At 52.4% G+C, this 20,673-nt stretch overlaps 1 protein-coding gene across 1 annotated transcript in view; it reads right to left on the bottom strand.

Annotated features, from left to right (window-relative positions):
* PNISR (PNN interacting serine and arginine rich protein) overlaps positions 1–20,673 on the bottom strand; it is a 95,189-nt gene that overhangs the window by 48,402 nt on the left and 26,114 nt on the right. The window contains exons 6-7 of the mRNA XM_075340104.1: positions 535–722; positions 184–372 (exon numbers count right to left, since the gene is read on the bottom strand). Coding sequence (XP_075196219.1) covers positions 184–372; positions 535–722 — 377 coding nt within the window. The remainder of the gene's footprint in view (positions 1–183; positions 373–534; positions 723–20,673) is intronic.

Here is a 20,673-nt window from a genome sequence, read left to right as displayed (position 1 = left end):
CCACGGGGGGTGTATAGGCAGAAGGGGAGGGGCCTTACACTTTTAAGTGTAATGCTTTGTGTGGCCTCCGGAGGCAGTAGCTATACACCCAATTGTCTGGGTCTCCCAATGGAGCGCCAAAGAAAAGCAATATAATGTCAGATCTACCCTTCTGTGGCTACTGTGCCATCATGTAAAACGTACCATTTGAAAGGCTCTCTCCTCTTCAGTTATTTCGGGCTCGCTATGCTCTTCCTGCAACACTGGAGAAGGACTCCGGCTGACTTTTGGACTAACTTTGTCCTCTTCTTGTTCATCATCTTCATACTCATCATCATCACCACCACCACCATCATCATGATCATCATCATCTTCCTCCTCTTCATCACTGTCCTAAAAAAAATAAAAATAAATATAGAGTGTACATCAGCAATTTGTGTACAATATTTTAAAATAAGTACACCATTTTATAGGTGTAACCAGATTTGTCAATTATCTTGAACACAAGTGCTAACTAGCTGGATTTTTGCATGCTCAGCAATGGGTCCTACTTACAAACTTGCTTTTTTGTGGCAAACGTGGACCATCACCCCCCTCCTCCATTTCTTGCTCCTTTATTTCCTTTTTCATTTGTGAACGCTGCTGTTCCATTCTCTCGCGTTCCAATTTCTTCTGCTTTTCTCTTTCCATCTTCTCTAAACCCTCACGAATCCACGCAGGCAAAGTCCGACGTTTAACTGCGTCTGCAATGAAAAGAACATATTGCCGTGTTATTCCCACTACCATTCTTAGCTTGTAAATCTAAAATATATTATTAAATGCAATTTCCTGAAGTGCTCGCTCCATTTAGCACCCACTTAAAACTTTGCATGTCGGAGGAATTAGCTACATGGTTGCCCATGGTTACATCCTGTTTTGCTTTCATGAAAGGTTGCACATGCTCAGTAGATATCTACTATTTTTTATTTTACAGTTCGACAGTGCAGTCATGAGTGCAACATTTTCACTGCAAAGAGTAGACATGGTCGCCCTTTTGTCAGAGGAACAGCTCCCTTCCAATCCAATGGTGCTATTGAACTGTGGACAGACGAAGCAGAGCAAGAGCAGAAGTACCAACCACTAAATCACCCGTGTATTTACGCATGAAAGCATTAATATTTCTGGCCACATTTGTTATGATGGACTATTCGTACCTATAAATACAATAGAAATACAACTGGGCCTTTATCTATACTGTTTAAGAAGAGAAACTGTACTCGCTGCTGACAGCAACCAATCAAAACTCAGGTTTAATATTTTAACTCACTCTAGTGAAATGAAATCTGCGCTGTGATTGGTTACTTTGAACAATATAGACTTAGATTGAAGCCAGGAGAGAACACACAGGGAAGAATATATTAAACACACAGAATTGGAAGATGGAGGATTACAAACTCTGATCTGCATTTTTTTGGTGAAGTTTGTTGCCCAAAACTGCATGTCTTTCCTTCTCCCAGCAAAGTCTATGAGAAGTCAGAAATACTGTGCGCAGGTTGCTATTTTTTTTGCCTGCAGTTTTTGGCTACTTAAGCAAGCATTGTTGACCTTAGGGAGATCAACATATCCACTGCGGAGACACCATCACGTGTTTCTCAACGCAGTGATTCTAGAGCAACGCCCCCTGGGAAGTATGCAAATAAGAAAGCAGCGGAGACACCATCACGTGTTTCTCAACGCAGTGATTCTAGAGCAAAGCCCCCTGGGAAGTATGCAAATAAGAAAGCCGCGGAGACACCATCACGTGTTTCTCAACGCTGCCAGGAAACTAGCCAGGTCTTTCACCGGGAAGGAACAACCACGGGAAGGGCAGTCTCCAGTCAAGGAGACCACCTATACCAAACATGGTATCCATCCACAGACAGCCGTTTCGGGGTATTTGCCCCTCATCAGCGTGGAGTAGGAATCAGGCTAGTGGGGGCAATGCCTAGTAAAAGGCTACTTAAGCAAGCATAGTTGACCTTAGGGAGATCATCATAACATTGCAGCCCCCACTAGCCAGATTCCTACTCCACACTGATGAGGGGCAAATACCCCGAAACGGCTGTCTGTGGATGGATACCATGGATGGATACCATGTTTGGTATAGGTGGTCTCCTTGACTGGAGACTGCCCTTCCCGTGGTTGTTCCTTCCCGGTGAAAGACCTGGCTAGTTTCCTGGCAGCGTTGAGAAACACGTGATGGTGTCTCCGCGGCTTTCTTATTTGCAGTTTTTGGCTGACAGCTGCAGCATGTCAATTGTTTGTGTGTTTTTGTCAATCATATTTTATTTATTTATTTATATTTAATATATATATATATATATATATATATATATATATATATATATATATTTTTTTTTTTTTTTTTAACTCTTCCAGCCATTGATTTCAGACAGAAAAAAAAAAAAAAAAAAACCATGCATGGGCATTTTCTGGTACAAGGCATATTTTTCTGCCACGAGGTGCAATTTTTTTGTTAATAGATTTTCTGCAGCGTCCGGACATAGCCTTAAACAGGATGTTAGGGACAGACCAGAATTAGAGGGTTTTTCCCATCACCAAGATACTATCCTAATATGTAGTAGAAATAACAACATTAGCAACTACCTCCAATTAGAAATGTAGTATAGTTGTATAGTTCTTCTCATTCACTATGTCGCTTATCTCATGTGCAGAGCATTGCAGGACCTTAGGTATCCATGGTTATGACCACACATCTAGTCACAGTTAGTTGCTAATGGTCATAACCATGGATACCTAAGCGGCAATGCCCTGCACATGAGGTAAGCGACATAATGAAACAGGAGAACTATACCACATTTCTAAATATTATTATTATTGTTACACCTACTACATATTGGGATAGGGTCTTGGAGATGAGATTAACTCTTTAACATATTACCATGTCTTCCAGTCATCTCTGCCCCCATCACCAGGAGCATTGGAGGAGTTACTAATGTTATCTGTGCATGGAAAAGAACCCGGAGAAGCAGGTGGTTGTGGGATATGTAGTTTAGTGGTCACATGGCGGCACTGAAGAAGCGTTCAAAAAAATCAAAACTATGGAGGAGCTGGATCCAGAAAAAAACCGTAAGAAATTATCCAGCGAGTGTTTGAAGGCATAAACACTGGATCTAGTACTAAAATCTAATAACCTGTCTAAAAAGAGAATTTTGTTTACTTACCGTAAATTCTTTTTCTTATAGTTCCGACATGGGAGACCCAAACCATGGGTGTATAGCTTCTGCCTCCGGAGGACACACAAAGTACTACACTCAAACGTGTAGCTCCTCCCTCCGGGCTATATACACCCCCTGGATGACAATCTAACCAGTTCAGTGCAAAAGCTGAAGGAGGACATCCACCCATAAGTAGAGATAGAGTAAAACTCGGAAAGACCGGAACTCTGTCTACTAACAACAGCCGGTGAAACACACGGAACAAAAAACTGCCAACAGGCAACAGGGAGGGTGCTGGGTCTCCCATGTCGGAACTATAAGAAAAAGAATTTACGGTAAGTAAACAAAATTCTCTTTTTCTTCATCGTTCCTTATGGGAGACCCAAACCATGGGACGTTCCAAAGCAGTCCATGGGTGGGAAGAAGGGAATTTTGTTACTTACCGTAAATTCCTTTTCTTCTAGCTCTTATTGGGAGACCCAGACGATTGGGGTATAGCTACTGCCCTCTGGAGGCCACACAAAGCACTACATTAAAAGTGCAAGGCCCCTCCCCCTCTGGCTATACCCCCCCGTGGTATCACGGGTTCTCCAGTTTTAGTGCCAAAGCAAGAAGGAGGAAGCCAATAACTGGTTTAAACAAATTAACTCCGAATAACATCGGAGAACTGAAAAACCGTTCAACATGAACAACATGTGTACCCGCAAACAACAAAAAAACATCCCGAAGGACAACAGGGCGGGTGCTGGGTCTCCCAATAAGAGCTAGAAGAAAAGGAATTTACGGTAAGTAACAAAATTCCCTTCTTCTTCAGCGCTCTATTGGGAGACCCAGACGATTGGGACGTCCAAAAGCTGTCCCTGGGTGGGTAAAGAAATACCTCATGTTAGAGCTGCAAAACAGCCCTCCCCTACGGGGGTGTCACTGCCGCCTGCAGGACTCTTCTACCTAAGCTGGCATCCGCCGAAGCATAGGTATGCACCTGATAATGCTTGGTGAAAGTGTGCAGACTGGACCAGGTAGCTGCCTGGCACACCTGTTGAGCCGAAGCCTGGTGACGTAATGCCCAGGACGCACCCACGGCTCTGGTTGAGTGGGCTTTTAGCCCTGAAGGAACCGGAAGCCCCGCAGAACGGTAGGCCTCTAGAATTGGTTCTTTGATCCATCGAGCCAGGGTGGCTTTAGAAGCCTGCAACCCCTTGCGCGGACCAGCGACAAGGACAAAAAGTGCATCGGCACGGCGCATGGGCGCCGTGCGGGAAATGTAGATTCTGAGTGCTCTCACCAGATCTAGCAAACGTAAGTCCTTTTCATACCGGTGAACCGGATGAGGACAAAAAGAAGGCAAGGATATATCCTGATTAAGATGAAAAGAGGATACGACCTTAGGGAGAAACTCCGGAATAGGGCGCAGCACTACCTTGTCCTGGTGGAACACCAGGAAGGGAGCCTTGGATGACAGAGCTGCCAGCTCAGACACTCGCCGAAGCGATGTGATCGCAACAAGAAACGCCACTTTCTGTGACAGCCGAGAAAAGGAAACTTCCTTCAGAGGCTCGAAGGGCGGCTTCTGGAGAGCAACTAGTACCCTGTTCAGATCCCATGGATCTAACGGCCGCTTGTACGGGGGCACAATATGACAGACCCCCTGCAGGAACGTGCGCACCTTAGAAAGACGTGCTAGACGCTTCTGAAAAAACACGGATAGTGCCGAAACTTGCCCTTTAAGGGAGCTGAGCGACAAGCCCTTTTCTAACCCCGATTGCAGGAAGGAAAGAAACTTGGGCAATGCAAATGGCCAGGGAGACACTCCCTGAGCAGAGCACCAGGATAAGAAAATCTTCCACGTTCTGTGGTAGATCTTAGCCGAATTCGACTTTCTAGCTTGTCTCATTGTGGCAACGACTCCTTGAGATAATCCTGCAGATGCTAGGATCCAGGACTCAATGGCCACACAGTCAGGTTCAGGGCCGCAGAATTCTGATGGAAAAACGGCCCTTGGGACAGTAAGTCTGGTCGGTCTGGCAGTGACCACGGTCGACCGATCGTGAGATGCCACAGATCCGGATACCACGACCTCCTCGGCCAGTCTGGAGCGACGAGTATGATGCGGCTGCACTCGGATCTGATCTTGCGTAGCACTCTGGGCAAGAGCGCCAGAGGCGGAAACACGTATGGGAGCTGAAACTGCGACCAATCTTGAACCAAGGCGTCTGCCGCCAGAGCTCTTTGATCGCGCGACCTCGCCATGAATGCCGGGACCTTGTTGTTGTGCCGGGATGCCATTAGGTCGACGTCCGGCACTCCCCAGCGGCGACAGATTTCCTGAAACACGTCCGGGTGAAGGGACCATTCCCCTGCGTCCATGCCCTGGCGACTGAGGAAGTCTGCTTCCCAGTTTTCTACGCCTGGGATGTGAACCGCGGATATGGTGGATGCTCTGTCCTCCACCCACATTAGAATGCGCCGGACTTCTTGGAAGGCTTGCCGACTGCGCGTCCCTCCTTGGTGGTTGATGTATGCCACCGCTGTGGAGTTGTCCGATTGGATTCGGATCTGCTTTCCTTCCAGCCACTGTTGGAAGGCCAGTAGAGCAAGATACACTGCTCTGATCTCTAGAACATTGATCTGAAGGGTGGACTCCTGCGGAGTCCACGTCCCCTGAGCCCTGTGGTGGAGAAATACTGCTCCCCACCCTGACAGACTCGCATCTGTCGTGACTACTGCCCAGGATGGGGGCAGGAAGGATCTTCCCTGAGACAATGAGGTGGGAAGGAGCCACCATTGTAGGGAGTCCTTGGCCGTCTGGGAAAGCGAGACTTTCCTGTCCAGGGACGTTGACTTCCCGTCCCATTGGCGGAGAATGTCCCATTGAAGTGGGCGCAGATGAAACTGCGCAAAGGGAACTGCTTCCATGGCTGCCACCATCTTCCCTAGGAAATGCATGAGGCGCCGCAAGGGATGCGACTGGCCCTGCAGAAGAGATTGCACCCCTGTCTGTAGTGACCGCTGCTTGTTCAGCGGAAGCTTCACTATCGCTGCTAGAGTATGAAACTCCATGCCAAGATACGTTAGTGATTGAGTCGGTGATAGGATCGACTTTGGAAAGTTGATGATCCATCCGAAAGACTGTAGGGTCTCCAGCGTAGCATTCAGGCTGTGCTGACATGCCTCTTGAGAGGGAGCTTTGACCAATAAATCGTCTAGGTAAGGGATCACCGAGTGTCCCTGAGAGTGCAAGACTGCTACCACCACCGCCATGACCTTGGTGAAGACCCGTGGGGCTGTTGCCAGACCAAATGGCAGAGCTACGAACTGAAAATGGTCGTCTCCTATCACAAAACGTAGAAAACGTTGATGTTCTGTAGCAATTGGCACGTGGAGATAAGCATCTTTGATGTCTATTGAGGCAAGGAAGTCTCCTCTGGACATTGAGGCAATGACAGAACGCAGGGTTTCCATCCGGAACTTCCTGGCGTGCACATGTTTGTTGAGCCGTTTTAGGTCCAGAACAGGACGGAACGAGCCGTCCTTTTTTGGAACCACAAAGAGATTGGAGTAAAACCCTTGCCCTTGTTCCTGAGGAGGGACTGGGATCACCACTCCTTCCGCTCTTAGGGAGTCCACCGCCTGCAGCAGAGCATCTGCTCGGTCTGGATGTGGGGAGGTTCTGAAGAACCGAGCTGGAGGACGAGAATTGAACTCGATTCTGTACCCGCGAGACAAAATGTCCGTCACCCACCGGTCTTTGACCTGTGACATCCAAATGCCGGTAAAGCGGGAGAGCCTGCCCCCGACCGGCGATGCGGAGGGAGGGGGCTGGAAGTCATGAGGTAGCCGCTTTGGAAGCGGTACCTCCATTTGCTTTCTTGGGGCGCGTGTGAGCCCGCCACGAATCTGAGTTTCTTTGCGTCCTCTGAGTCCCTTTGGACGAGGTAAATGGTGTCTTGCCCGAACCTCGAAAGGACTGAAACCTCTGCTGCCACTTTTTCTGCTGAGGTTTGGTTGTTCTGGGTTGTGGTAAAGAGGAGTCTTTACCCTTGGACTGCTTAATGATATCAGCCAATGGCTCGCCAAACAGTCTATCTCTAGATAAAGGCAAACTGGTTAAACATTTTTTGGAACCAGCATCTGCTTTCCAGTCCTTTAACCACAAGGCTCTGCGCAAAACTACCGAATTGGCGGACGCCATTGAGGTGCGACTGGTAGATTCTAGGACCGCATTGATAGCGTAAGACGCAAACGCCGACATCTGCGTGGTAAGGTGCGCCACTTGCGGCACTGCTGGATGTATGATAGCATCCACTTTTGCTAAGCCAGCTGAAATAGCCTGGAGTGCCCATACGGCTGCGAATGCCGGAGCAAACGACGCGCCGATAGCTTCATAGACAGATTTTAACCAAAGGTCCATCTGTCTGTCATTGGCATCTTTAAGTGAAGCGCCATCCTCCACTGCAACTATGGACCTAGCTGCGAGTTTGGAAATCGGGGGGTCTACCTTTGGACACTGTGTCCAGCGCTTGACCACCTCAGGGGGGAAAGGGAAACGCGTATCTTTAGATCGTTTAGAGAAACGCCTTTCTGGGTGAGCGTCGTGCTTCTGGATTGATTCTCTGAAGTCAGCGTGATCCAACAAAGCACTCAATTTACGCTTGGGATAAAGGAAACGAAACTTCTCCTGCTCCGCAGCCGCCTCTTCTGCTGAAGGGGCTGGGGGAGAAATATCCAACAGCCTATTGATGGCTGAGATGAAGGGAATTTTGTTACTTACCGTAAATTCCTTTTCTTCTAGCTCTTATTGGGAGACCCAGACGATTGGGGTATAGCTACTGCCCTCTGGAGGCCACACAAAGCACTACATTAAAAGTGCAAGGCCCCTCCCCCTCTGGCTATACCCCCCCGTGTATCACGGGTTCTCCAGTTTTAGTGCCAAAGCAAGAAGGAGGAAGCCAATAACTGGTTTAAACAAATTAACTCCGAATAACATCGGAGAACTGAAAAACCGTTCAACATGAACAACATGTGTACCCGCAAACAACAAAAAAACATCCCGAAGGACAACAGGGCGGGTGCTGGGTCTCCCAATAAGAGCTAGAAGAAAAGGAATTTACGGTAAGTAACAAAATTCCCTTCTTCTTCAGCGCTCTATTGGGAGACCCAGACGATTGGGACGTCCAAAAGCTGTCCCTGGGTGGGTAAATAAATACCTCATGTTAGAGCTGCAAAACAGCCCTCCCCTATGGGGGTGTCACTGCCGCCTGCAGGACTCTTCTACCTAATCTGGCATCCGCCGAAGCATAGGTATGCACCTGATAATGCTTGGTGAAAGTGTGCAGACTGGACCAGGTAGCTGCCTGGCACACCTGTTGAGCCGAAGCCTGGTGACGTAATGCCCAGGACGCACCCACGGCTCTGGTGGAGTGGGCTTTTAGCCCTGAAGGAACCGGAAGCCCCGCAGAACGGTAGGCCTCTAGAATTGGTTCTTTGATCCATCGAGCCAGGGTGGCTTTAGAAGCCTGCAACCCCTTGCGCGGACCAGCGACAAGGACGAAAAGTGCATCGGCACGGCGTATGGGCGCCGTGCGTGAAATGTAGATTCTGAGTGCTCTCACCAGATCTAGCAAACGTAAGGCCTTTTCATACCGGTGAACCGGATGAGGGCAAAAAGAAGGCAAGGAAATATCCTGATTAAGATGAAAAGAGGATACGACCTTAGGGAGAAACTCCGGAATGGGGCGCAGCACAACCTTGTCCTGGTGGAACACCAGGAAGGGAGCCTTAGATGACAGAGCTGCCAGCTCAGACACTCGCCGAAGCGATGTGATTGCAACAAGAAACGCCACTTTCTGCGACAGCCGAGAAAAGGAAACTTCCTTCAGAGGCTCGAAGGGCGGCTTCTGGAGAGCAACTAGTACCCTGTTCAGATCCCATGGATCTAACGGTCGCTTGTACGGGGGCACAATATGACAGACCCCCTGCAGGAACGTGCGCACCTTAGGAAGACGTGCTAGACGCTTCTGAAAAAACACGGATAGTGCCGAAACTTGCCCTTTAAGGGAGCTGAGCGACAAGCCCTTTTCTAACCCCGATTGCAGGAAGGAAAGAAACTTGGGCAATGCAAATGGCCAGGGAGACACTCCCTGAGCAGAGCACCAGGACAAGAAAATCTTCCACGTTCTGTGGTAGATCTTAGCCGAATTCGACTTTCTAGCTTGTCTCATTGTGGCAATGACTCCCTGAGATAATCCAGCAGATGCTAGGATCCAGGACTCAATGGCCACACAGTCAGGTTCAGGGCCGCAGAATTCTGATGGAAAAACGGCCCTTGGGACAGTAAGTCTGGTCGGTCTGGCAGTGACCACGGTCGACCGATCGTGAGATGCCACAGATCCGGATACCACGACCTCCTCGGCCAGTCTGGAGCGACGAGTATGACGCGGCTGCACTCGGATCTGATCTTGCGTAGCACTCTGGGCAAGAGCGCCAGAGGCGGAAACACGTATGGGAGCTGAAACTGCGACCAATCTTGAACCAAGGCGTCTGCCGCCAGAGCTCTTTGATCGCGCGACCTCGCCATGAATGCCGGGACCTTGTTGTTGTGCCGGGATGCCATTAGGTCGACGTCCGGCACTCCCCAGCGGCGACAGATTTCCTGAAACACGTCCGGGTGAAGGGACCATTCCCCTGCGTCCATGCCCTGGCGACTGAGGAAGTCTGCTTCCCAGTTTTCTACGCCTGGGATGTGAACCGCGGATATGGTGGATGCTCTGTCCTCCACCCACATTAGAATGCGCCGGACTTCTTGGAAGGCTTGCCGACTGCGCGTCCCTCCTTGGTGGTTGATGTATGCCACCGCTGTGGAGTTGTCCGATTGGATTCGGATCTGCTTTCCTTCCAGCCACTGTTGGAAGGCCAGTAGAGCAAGATACACTGCTCTGATCTCCAGAACATTGATCTGAAGGGTGGACTCCTGCGGAGTCCACGTCCCCTGAGCCCTGTGGTGGAGAAATACTGCTCCCCACCCTGACAGACTCGCATCTGTCGTGACTACTGCCCAGGATGGGGGCAGGAAGGATCTTCCCTGAGACAATGATGTGGGAAGGAGCCACCATTGTAGAGAGTCTTTGGCCGTCTGGGAAAGCGAGACTTTCCTGTCCAGGGACGTTGACTTCCCGTCCCATTGGCGGAGAATGTCCCATTGAAGTGGGCGCAGATGAAACTGCGCAAAGGGAACTGCTTCCATGGCTGCCACCATCTTCCCTAGGAAATGCATGAGGCGCCGCAAGGGATGCAACTGGCCCTGCAGGAGAGATTGCACCCCTGTCTGTAGTGACCGCTGCTTGTCCAGCGGAAGCTTCACTATCGCTGCTAGAGTATGAAACTCCATGCCAAGATACGTTAGTGACTGAGTCGGTGATAGGATCGACTTTGGAAAGTTGATGATCCATCCGAAAGACTGTAGAGTCTCCAGCGTAGCATTCAGGCTGAGTTGGCATGCCTCCCGAGAGGGAGCTTTGACCAATAAGTCGTCTAGGTAAGGAATCACCGAGTGTCCCTGAGAGTGCAAGACTGCTACCACCGCCGCCATGACCTTGGTGAAGACCCGTGGGGCTGTCGCCAGACCAAATGGAAGAGCTACGAACTGAAAATGGTCGTCTCCTATCACAAAACGTAGAAAACGTTGATGTTCTGTAGCAATTGGCACGTGGAGATAAGCATCTTTGATGTCTATTGAGGCAAGGAAGTCTCCTCTGGACATTGAGGCAATGACAGAGCGGAGGGTTTCCATCCGGAACCTCCTGGCGTGCACATGTTTGTTGAGCCGTTTTAGGTCCAGAACAGGACGGAACGAGCCGTCCTTTTTTGGAACCACAAAGAGATTGGAGTAAAACCCTTGCCCTTGTTCCTGAGGAGGGACTGGGATAACCACTCCTTCCGCTTTTAGGGAATCCACCGCCTGCAGCAGAGCATCTGCTCGGTCTGGACGTGGGGAGGTTCTGAAGAACCGAGCTGGAGGACGAGAATTGAACTCGATTCTGTACCCGCGAGACAAAATGTCCGTCACCCACCGGTCTTTGACCTGTGACATCCAAATGCCGGAAAAGCGGGAGAGCCTGCCCCCGACCGGCGATGCGGAGGGGGGGGGCTGGAAGTCATGAGGTAGCCGCTTTGGAAGCGGTACCTCCATTTGCTTTCTTGGGGCGTGTGTGAGTCCGCCACGAATCTGAGTTTCTTTGCGTCCTCTGAGTCCCTTTGGACGAGGTAAATGGTGTCTTGCCCGAACCTCGAAAGGACTGAAACCTCTGCTGCCACTTTTTCTGCTGAGGTTTGGGTGTTCTGGGTTGTGGTAAAGAGGAGTCTTTACCCTTGGACTGCTTAATGATGTCAGCCAATGGCTCGCCAAACAGTCTCTCTCTAGACAAAGGCAAACTGGTTAAACATTTTTTGGAACCAGCATCTGCTTTCCAGTCCTTTAACCACAAGGCTCTGCGCAAAACTACCGAATTGGCGGACGCCATTGAGGTGCGACTGGTAGATTCTAGGACCGCATTGATAGCGTAAGACGCAAACGCCGACATCTGCGTGGTAAGGTGCGCCACTTGCGGCACTGCTGGATGCATGATAGCATCCACTTTTGCTAAGCCAGCTGAAATAGCCTGGAGTGCCCATACGGCTGCGAATGCCGGAGCAAACGACGCGCCTATAGCTTCATAGACAGATTTTAACCAAAGGTCCATCTGTCTGTCATTGGCATCTTTAAGTGAAGCGCCATCCTCCACTGCAACTATGGATCTAGCTGCAAGTTTGGAAATCGGGGGGTCTACCTTTGGACACTGTGTCCAGCGCTTGACCACCTCAGGGGGGAAAGGGAAACGCGTATCTTTAGATCGTTTAGAGAAACGCCTTTCTGGGTGAGCGTCGTGCTTCTGGATTGATTCTCTGAAGTCAGAGTGATCTAACAAAGCACTCAATTTACGCTTGGGATAAAGGAAACGAAACTTTTCCTGCTCCGCAGCCGCCTCTTCTGCTGAAGGGGCTGGGGGAGAAATATCCAACAGCCTATTGATGGCTGAGATAAGGTCGTCTACCATGGCATCCCCATCCGGGGTATCCAGGTTGAGAGGGGTTCCAGGAGTGGATTCCTGATCACTCTCATCAGACACATCACAGGGAGACTGATTGCGCTGAGACCCTGAGCAGTGTGAAGACGTCGAGGGTCTTTCCCAGCGAGCTCGCTTAGGGTGGCTGGGGCCATCATCTGAGTCATAATCCTCGGCCTGTGAAGCCGGGGACCCCCCTGTGGGCTGGATACATTCCAAGTAAGGGGGATCTGAGGACAGAGGCCTCGCCGTGCCCAGAGACTGAGCCCCATGCATAGATTGCAAGGTTTCAAGGATTTTTGCCATAGATACAGACATATTATCTGCAAAAACTGCAAAGTCCGTCCCTGTCACCGGGGCAGAACTTACAAGCGTCTCAGCCTGGGTCGCTACCTCTCCTGACTCCGGCTGGCGAAGCAGCACCGGGTCGGAGCATTGCACACAATGGGGGTCATCAGAGCCTGCTGGTAGATTAGCCCCACATGCAGCACACGCAGTATACACAGCCCTTTTTGCCTTGGCCGCCTTGCGTTTTGAGGATGACATGTTGCTGCTTCCACAGAGCGATCTGGGATATGCAGCCAGAAGCGCACCTCACAGTGCAAGAAATACAATATCTATATAACTGTATCCAGTACACTGATACACAGTGAGGCACTAGAGGGACCAGCACAGAAAAATCGCTTACCGCCCGCTTAAAAAGCGGGTGTGTGGTCGCCAGATAGCCCCTAGTCCAGGTCTCCCAGAGCCTTGCGTCCTTCCTCCAGCCAGGCATGCATGTAATGGCTGCCGGCGTCTCGAGAGAGGAAGGGGGGCGGGCCCTGGGCGTTCCTGGCCAAGAGCGGGAAGCCTGCTTCCCTCTGTGCATAGTGAGAGGGCTGGAGCATGTAAATCAGGCTCCAGCCCTCGTCGCTGCTTGCGAACAGCGTCTCTCCCCTTCCCTGAGTGACAGGGAGGGGGCGGGAACGAAACGGAGCTGCCGGCGTCCTAGGCCCAAAAAGCCGGGGACTCAATTTATAACCGCCGCCGCCGTAAAAGCGCGGACGGCGGATCCCCGGCGCACCACAAGTCACAGCAGCGCCGCCCGGTCCAGAGGGGGTCGGCGCTGCGTTCCCAAACACAAACAATCCCCCAGTAATCTGTAGGGACACTAACTCCAACATTGCGGTCCCCGGCGCACTACAACACCCAGCCAGCCCGGAGTGTGTCTGTGCCTGCCGGGGACACAGAGTACCTGTAAGATGCAGGGCCCTGTCCCTGATCGTACTCCTGCTCCGAATCCATCAGGTTCTAATGGGTCTGTGGATGGAGCCCGGCATCAGAGCTGAGAGGCCGGCAGGATCCCACTTCCACAGAGCCCTACCAGGGGATGTGGAAGGAAAACAGCATGTCAGGCTCCAGCCCTGTACCAGCAATAGGTACCTCAACCTTACAACACCATCCAGGGGTGAGAAGGGAGCATGCTGGGAACACTATATGTGTCCTCTTTTCTTCCATCCGAAACAGTCAGCAGCTACTGCTGACTAAAATCTGTGGAGCTATGCATGGAATGTCTGACCTCCTTCGCACACAAAGCTAAAAACTGGAGAACCCGTGATACACGGGGGGGTATAGCCAGAGGGGGAGGGGCCTTGCACTTTTAATGTAGTGCTTTGTGTGGCCTCCAGAGGGCAGTAGCTATACCCCAATCGTCTGGGTCTCCCAATAGAGCGCTGAAGAAAAGGTCGTTTACCATGGCATCCCCATCAGGGGTATCCAGGTTGAGAGGGGTTCCAGGAATGGATTCCTGATCACTCTCATCAGACACATCACAGGGAGACTGATTGCGCTGAGACCCTGAGCAGTGTGATGACGTCGAGGGTCTTTCCCAGCGAGCTCGCTTAGGATGGCTGGGGCTATCATCTGAGTCATAATACTCAGCCTGGGAAGCCGGGGACCCCCCTGTGGGCTGGATTAATTCCAAGTGAGGGGGACCTGAGGACAGAGGCCTCGCCGTGCCCAAAGACTGAGCCCCATGCATAGATTGCAAGGTTTCAAGGATTTTTGCCATAGACACAGACATATTATCAGCAAAAACTGCAAAGTCTGTCCCTGTCACCGGGGCAGAACTTACAAGCGTCTCAGCCTGGGTCACTACCTCTCCTGACTCCGGCTGGCGAAGCAGCACCGGGTCGGAGCATTGCACACAATGGGGGTCATCGGAGCCTGCTGGTAGATTAGCCCCACATGCAGCACACGCAGTATACACAGCCCTAGCCTTGGCAGCCTTGCGTTTTGAGGATGGCATGTTGTTGCTTCCACAGAGGGATCTGGGAGATGCAGCCAGAAGCGACCTCACAGTGCAAGAAATACAATATCTCTATATCCTACACAGTACACCGATACACCGTGAGGCACTAGAGGGACCAGCACAGAAAAATCGCTTACCGCCCGCTTAAAAAGCGGGTGTGTGGTCGCCAGATAGCCCCTAGTCCAGGTCTCCCAGAGCCTTGCGTCCTTCCTCCAGCCAGACTGCATGTAATGGCTGCCGGCGTCCTGAGAGAGAAGGGGGGCGGGCCCTGGGCGTTCCTGGCTAAGAGCGGGAAGCCTGCTTCCCTCTGTGCCTAGTGTGAGGGCTGGAGCATGTAAATCAGGCTCCAGCCCTCGTCGCTGCTAGCGAACAGCGTCTCTCCCCTACCCTGAATGACAGGGTGGGGGCGGGAACGAATCGGAGCTGCCGGCGTCCTAGGCCCAAAAAGCCGGGGACTCAATTTATAACCGCCGCCGCCGTAAAAGCGCGGACGGCGGATCCCCGGCGCACCACAAGTCACAGCAGCGCCGCCCGGTCCAGAGGGGGTCGGCGCTGCGTTCCCATACACAAAAAATCCCCCAGTAATCTGTAGGGACACTAACTCCAACGTTGCGGTCCCCGGCGCACTACAACACCCAGCCAGCCCGGAGTGTGTCTGTGCCTGCCGGGGACACAGAGTACCTGTATGATGCAGGGCCTGTCCCTGATCGTACTCCTGCTCCGTCTCCATCAGGTTCTAATGGGTCTGTGGATGGAGCCCGGCGTCAGAGCTGAGAGGCCGGCAGGATCCCACTTCCACAGAGCCCTACCAGGGGATGTGGAAGGAAAACAGCATGTCAGGCTCCAGCCCTGTACCAGCAATAGGTACCTCAACCTTACAACACCATCCAGGGGTGAGAAGGGAGCATGCTGGGGACACTATATGTGTCCTCTTTTCTTCCATCCGAAATAGTCAGCAGCTACTGCTGACTAAAATCTGTGGAGCTATGCATGGAATGTCTGACCTCCTTCGCACACAAAGCTAAAACTGGAGAACCCGTGATACCACGGGGGGGGTATAGCCAGAGGGGGAGGGGCCTTGCACTTTTAATGTAGTGCTTTGTGTGGCCTCCAGAGGGCAGTAGCTATACCCCAATCGTCTGGGTCTCCCAATAGAGCGCTGAAGAAATAAACCAAACTGAGAAGTAGGCAAAACCTAACTTCACAAATGGGCGACAGCCGCCTGAAGAACGCATCTGCCCAAGCTCGCATCTGCCGAAGCATGAGCATGCACTTGGTAGTGCTTCGAGAAAGTGTGCAGACTGGACCACGTGGCAGCCTGACAAACCTGCTGAGCCGTAGCCTGGTGCCTGAAAGCCCAGGAGGCACCGACAGCTCTGGTTGAGTGCGCCTTAATCCCTGGCGGAGGAGGCACCTGAGAACACTGGTAGGCATCGGTGATAGCCGACCTGATCCAACGAGCTAGGGTCGGTTTAGAAGCAGCGAGACCCTTGCGCTTACCAGTGGTTAGCACAAAAAGTGAGGTGCACCGCCTAAAAACGGCGGTGCGTGACACATAGATTCGGAGCGCCCGCACCAAATCTAAGGAATGCAACGCCTTCTCAAAGCGATGCACAGGGGCCGGACAAAGAGAAGGCAATGAAATGTCCTGGTTAAGGTGGAAAGGAGACACCACCTTAGGGAGAAAGTCCGGAGTCGGCCGAAGAACCACCTTGTCTTGGTGAAACACCAAAAAGGGGGATTCCGAAGAGAGCGCAGCCAAATCAGAAACTCTCCTGAGAGAAGTTATGGCTACTAGAAAAACAACTTTCTGTGAAAGTCTAAACAAAGGAACCTCCCTGAGAGGCTCAAAGGGGGGTTTCTGTAAGGCCGTGAGGACCAGATTAAGGTCCCAGGGATCCAAGGGCCGCCGGTAAGGAGGAATGATGTGAGATGCGCCCTGCATGAAGGTGCGCACCTGAGCCATTCGGGCGATACGCCGCTGGAACAATACCGACAGAGCCGACACCTGTCCCTTGAGGGAATGGAGGGACAGTCCTAGCTGTAGACCGGACTGTAGAAAAGACAGGATGGTCGGCAAGGAGAACGGCCAAGGGGCATGGCCGGAAGAGCGACACCAGGACAGGAAAATCCTCCAAGTCCTGTGGTAAATCTTGGCCGAGGAAGACTTCCGAGCCTGAGTCATAGTGGAGATGACCTCAGAGGGAATGCCTGAAGCCGTCAGGATCCAGGACTCAAGAGCCACGCCGTCAATCTGAGAGCCGCAGAATTCTGGCGGAAGAACGGACCTTGAGAGAGAAGGTCTGGGCGGTCCGGGAGGTGCCACGGCACCCCTACGGACAGACGGAGCAGGTCTGGGTACCAAGCTCGCCTGGGCCAGTCCGGAGCAATGATTATGACTCGACGGCCCTCCATTCCGATCTTGCGCAGAACCCTGGGCAAGAGAGCTAGAGGGGGAAACACATAGGCCAGACGGAACTGAGACCAATCTTGAACCAGTGCGTCCGCTGCGAAGGCCTGAGGATCGTGGGAGCGAGCCATGTAAACCGGAACCTTGTTGTTGTGCCGGGATGCCATTAGATCCACTTCCGGAGTGCCCCACTTGCGGCAGATTGATCTGAACACTGACGGATGCAGGGCCCACTCGCCGCTGTCCATGGTTTGATGGCTGAGATAATCGGCCTCCCAGTTTTCCACGCCTGGGATGTGGACTGCGGATATGGTGGACTTGGAGTCCTCCGTCCACTGGAGGATTCGTTGAACCTCCAACATCGCCAGACGGCTGTGAGTCCCGCCCTGGTGATTGATGTAGGCAACCGCTGTCGCGTTGTCCGACTGAACTCGAATGTGCCTGCCCGCCAACAGGTGGTGAAAGGCTAGGAGAGCTAGAAACACAGCTCTGATCTCCAGCACATTGATCGAGAGGGCTGATTCGGACGGAGTCCAAGTGCCCTGTGCTCGGTGATGGAGAAATACTGCTCCCCAACCGGAGAGGCTGGCATCCGTGGTGAGGATCACCCAGGACGGAGTCAGGAAGGAGCGTCCCTGAGACAGAGAGAGGGGCCGAAGCCACCACTGAAGGGAGCTCCTGGTCTGTGACGACAGAACCACCAGCCTGTGCAAGGAAGAGATCCGCTTGTCCCAACAGCGGAGAATGTCCAGCTGCAGGGGACGCAGATGGAACTGGGCAAAGGGAACCGCTTCCATTGATGCCACCATCTGACCTAGCACCTGCATGAGGTGTCTGATGGAATGACGGCGGTGCCTCAGCAGAGAGCGCACCGCCAGACGAAGGGACTGCTGTTTGACTAAGGGCAACTTGACAAGTGCCGGCAGAGTCTCGAATTGCATCCCTAGGTAAAGAAGCACCTGGGTCGGGGTCAGAGTGGACTTGGGCAGGTTGACAAGCCACCCGAACTGAACGAGCGTGGCGAGCGTGAGTGAGACACTCCGCTGGCAGTCTGCACTGGATGAGGCCTTGACTAGAAGGTCGTCCAGGTAAGGAATCACTGCCAACCCCTGGAGGTGCAGAACCGCAACCACTGCTGCCATGACCTTGGTGAATACTCGAGGGGCCGTGGCTAAGCCGAAGGGGAGAGCCACGAATTGGAAATGTTCCTCTCCGATTGCAAAGCGTAGGCAACGCTGGTGTGAAACCGCAATAGGCACATGCAGATAGGCATCTCTGATGTCGATGGATGCCAGAAAATCTCCTTGGGTCATTGAGGCAATGACCGATCTCAGAGATTCCATGCGAAAGTGCCGCACCTGAACATGCTTGTTGAGAAGCTTGAGATCCAGGATGGGTCGGAAGGAACCGTCCTTCTTGGGAACTAGAAAGAGGTTTGAGTAGAAACCGCTGAACCGTTCCCGGGTGGGAACCGGAACAATTACACCGTTGGCCTGCAGGGATGCCACGGCCTGAGAGTAGGCGGCGGCTTTGGAGCAGGGGGGGGTGGACAGAAAAAAATCTGTTTGGCGGGCTGGAAGAAAATTCTATCCTGTAGTCGTGGGAGATGATATCTCGCACCCACTGATCGGAGACGTGTTGAAACCACACGTCGCCAAAGTGGGAGAGCCTGCCACCGACCAAGGACGTTGCTGGCGCAGCCAGATAGTCAAGAGGAGGCTGCCTTAGTGGCAGCGGCTCCTCCGGTCTTTTGAGGACGCGGCTTCGCGCGCCAGTTGGGTTTACGATCCTTGGCTGCGGTAGCGGACGAGGTCGAGGGCTTAGAGGATGACCAGTTAGAGGAATGAAAGGAACGAAACCTCGATTGGTTCCTACCCTGGACAGGTTTCCTGGTTTTAGTTTGTGGCAAGGAAGTACTCTTCCCGCCAGTAGCTTCCTTAATTATTTCATCCAGTTGTTCACCAAACAGCCGGGACCCAGAAAAAGGGAGACTCGCAAGGAACTTCTTAGAGGAAGCGTCTGCTTTCCACTTTCGAAGCCACAAGATCCTGCGGATCGCGAGGGAGTTAGCGGAGGCCACCGCCGTGCGGTGAGAAGCCTCCAGGATGGCAGACATGGCGTAGGATGAAAAAGCCGAAGCTTGAGAAGTTAAGGCATCCATCTCAGGCATAGAGTCCCTGGTGAGGGAATGTATCTCTGCCAGAGAGGCAGAGACTGCCTTAAGAGCCCACACTGCCGCAAAAGACGGGGAGAACGAGGCTCCTGCCGCCTCATATACAGACTTGGCCAGAAGGTCAACCTGGCGGTCAGTGGGATCCTTAAGAGAAGTGCCATCAGCCACAGCTACGACTGTGCGGGCTGAGATTCTGGACACTGGAGGGTCTACCTTTGGAGACTGGGCCCATTCCTTAACCACCTCTGGTGGAAAAGGAAAACGGTCATCAGAACTACGCTTCGGAAAACGTTTGTCAGGACAGGCCCTGGGCTTGTTAACAGTGGTCCGAAAACTGGAGTGGTTAAAAAACATACTCTTAGCTCTCTTAGGTGAGGTAAACTGGTGTATCTCTACCAGAGAGGCTTGTTCCTCTGACTCTGGTGGATTGAGGTTCAGTACGGAGTTAATGGATGCAATCAAGTCACTAACATCCGCATCACCCTCAGACACGTCAATGGGGTACATAGAGGTAGCGTCTGAGCCCACAGTAAACGAATCCTCCTCGCCCTGCACCTCGGCTCGTGAATCAGAGCCGTGGGACGAGGAAGGAGAAGGGTCCCTGCGTCTCCGTTTAGGGGGACGGGGTCCTAGGACATGCTCTGAGAGCTCTGCAGAACTCGGAGCAGCAGAGGCACCCTGAGAAGGGGGCTGATGCATGGTCAGCAGTGTCCGGGACAGCTGCCCCATGGAGTCGGCAAAAGACTGGGAAATAGCTTGGGAAAAGGATGCTACCCAAGCCGGGGGTTCAGCCACCGGGGCCGGAGCAGCCGGAGGGACCCCTGAGGAGGCTCCAGGCTGAGACACAACCATGTTAGCACAGGCATCACAATGTGGGTATGTGCTTGGCTCTGGCAGAATGCGCTTACATGCAGTGCATATAGCGTACATGTTTGCAGCCTTGCTCCGGGTGACAGACATGCTGCTGAGGTGGAAGCTCTGCAGTAAGAATACACTCGTATAGAATGTCCTGAGAGTGTATAATAAAGCCCACAACCAGAGGTTGTGGCTTACCAGCCCGCTCTCTGTGTGCCCTCCGGATTCCACAGCTCGGACCCCCAGTAAAGCGTCAGCCTTCCAGGAAAGCAGCAGATTCAGCAGCCAGCGCCGATCAGTGTGATAAACGCTGAGAAAATGGCGCTGGGAGGAGGAGGGGGGGCGGAGATTAGCCCAAGAGCGGGAAACCGGAGGGCTAAGGAGAGATGCAGGGGAGGGAAACATCTCATCAGAGAGGAGTGCCCTCCCCTCTGCTGGATGGCCGGTGGGCGGCGCCACTCTATTCCCCTGCATGAATGACATGCAGAGGAAGATGAAACCGAAACTAGGCCCAAACAGAAGCCGGGGCCTAGATTTTAACATGCGGCCGACGAGCAGGCACCGTCGGCGCGGTTCTCAGGGGAAACCCCCAGAACCGGCCGGAATTTACAGTAAACATAAAAAACATACTTTTCCCCTAATAAAAGTACCCGGGACCCCTGAAAAAC

The sequence above is a fragment of the Anomaloglossus baeobatrachus genome, chromosome 3 (assembly GCF_048569485.1).
Source record: "Anomaloglossus baeobatrachus isolate aAnoBae1 chromosome 3, aAnoBae1.hap1, whole genome shotgun sequence".
NCBI lineage: Eukaryota > Metazoa > Chordata > Amphibia > Anura > Aromobatidae > Anomaloglossus > Anomaloglossus baeobatrachus.
Note: the sequence above shows the minus strand (reverse complement) of the source record. Positions and strands in the feature narration are given on the sequence as shown.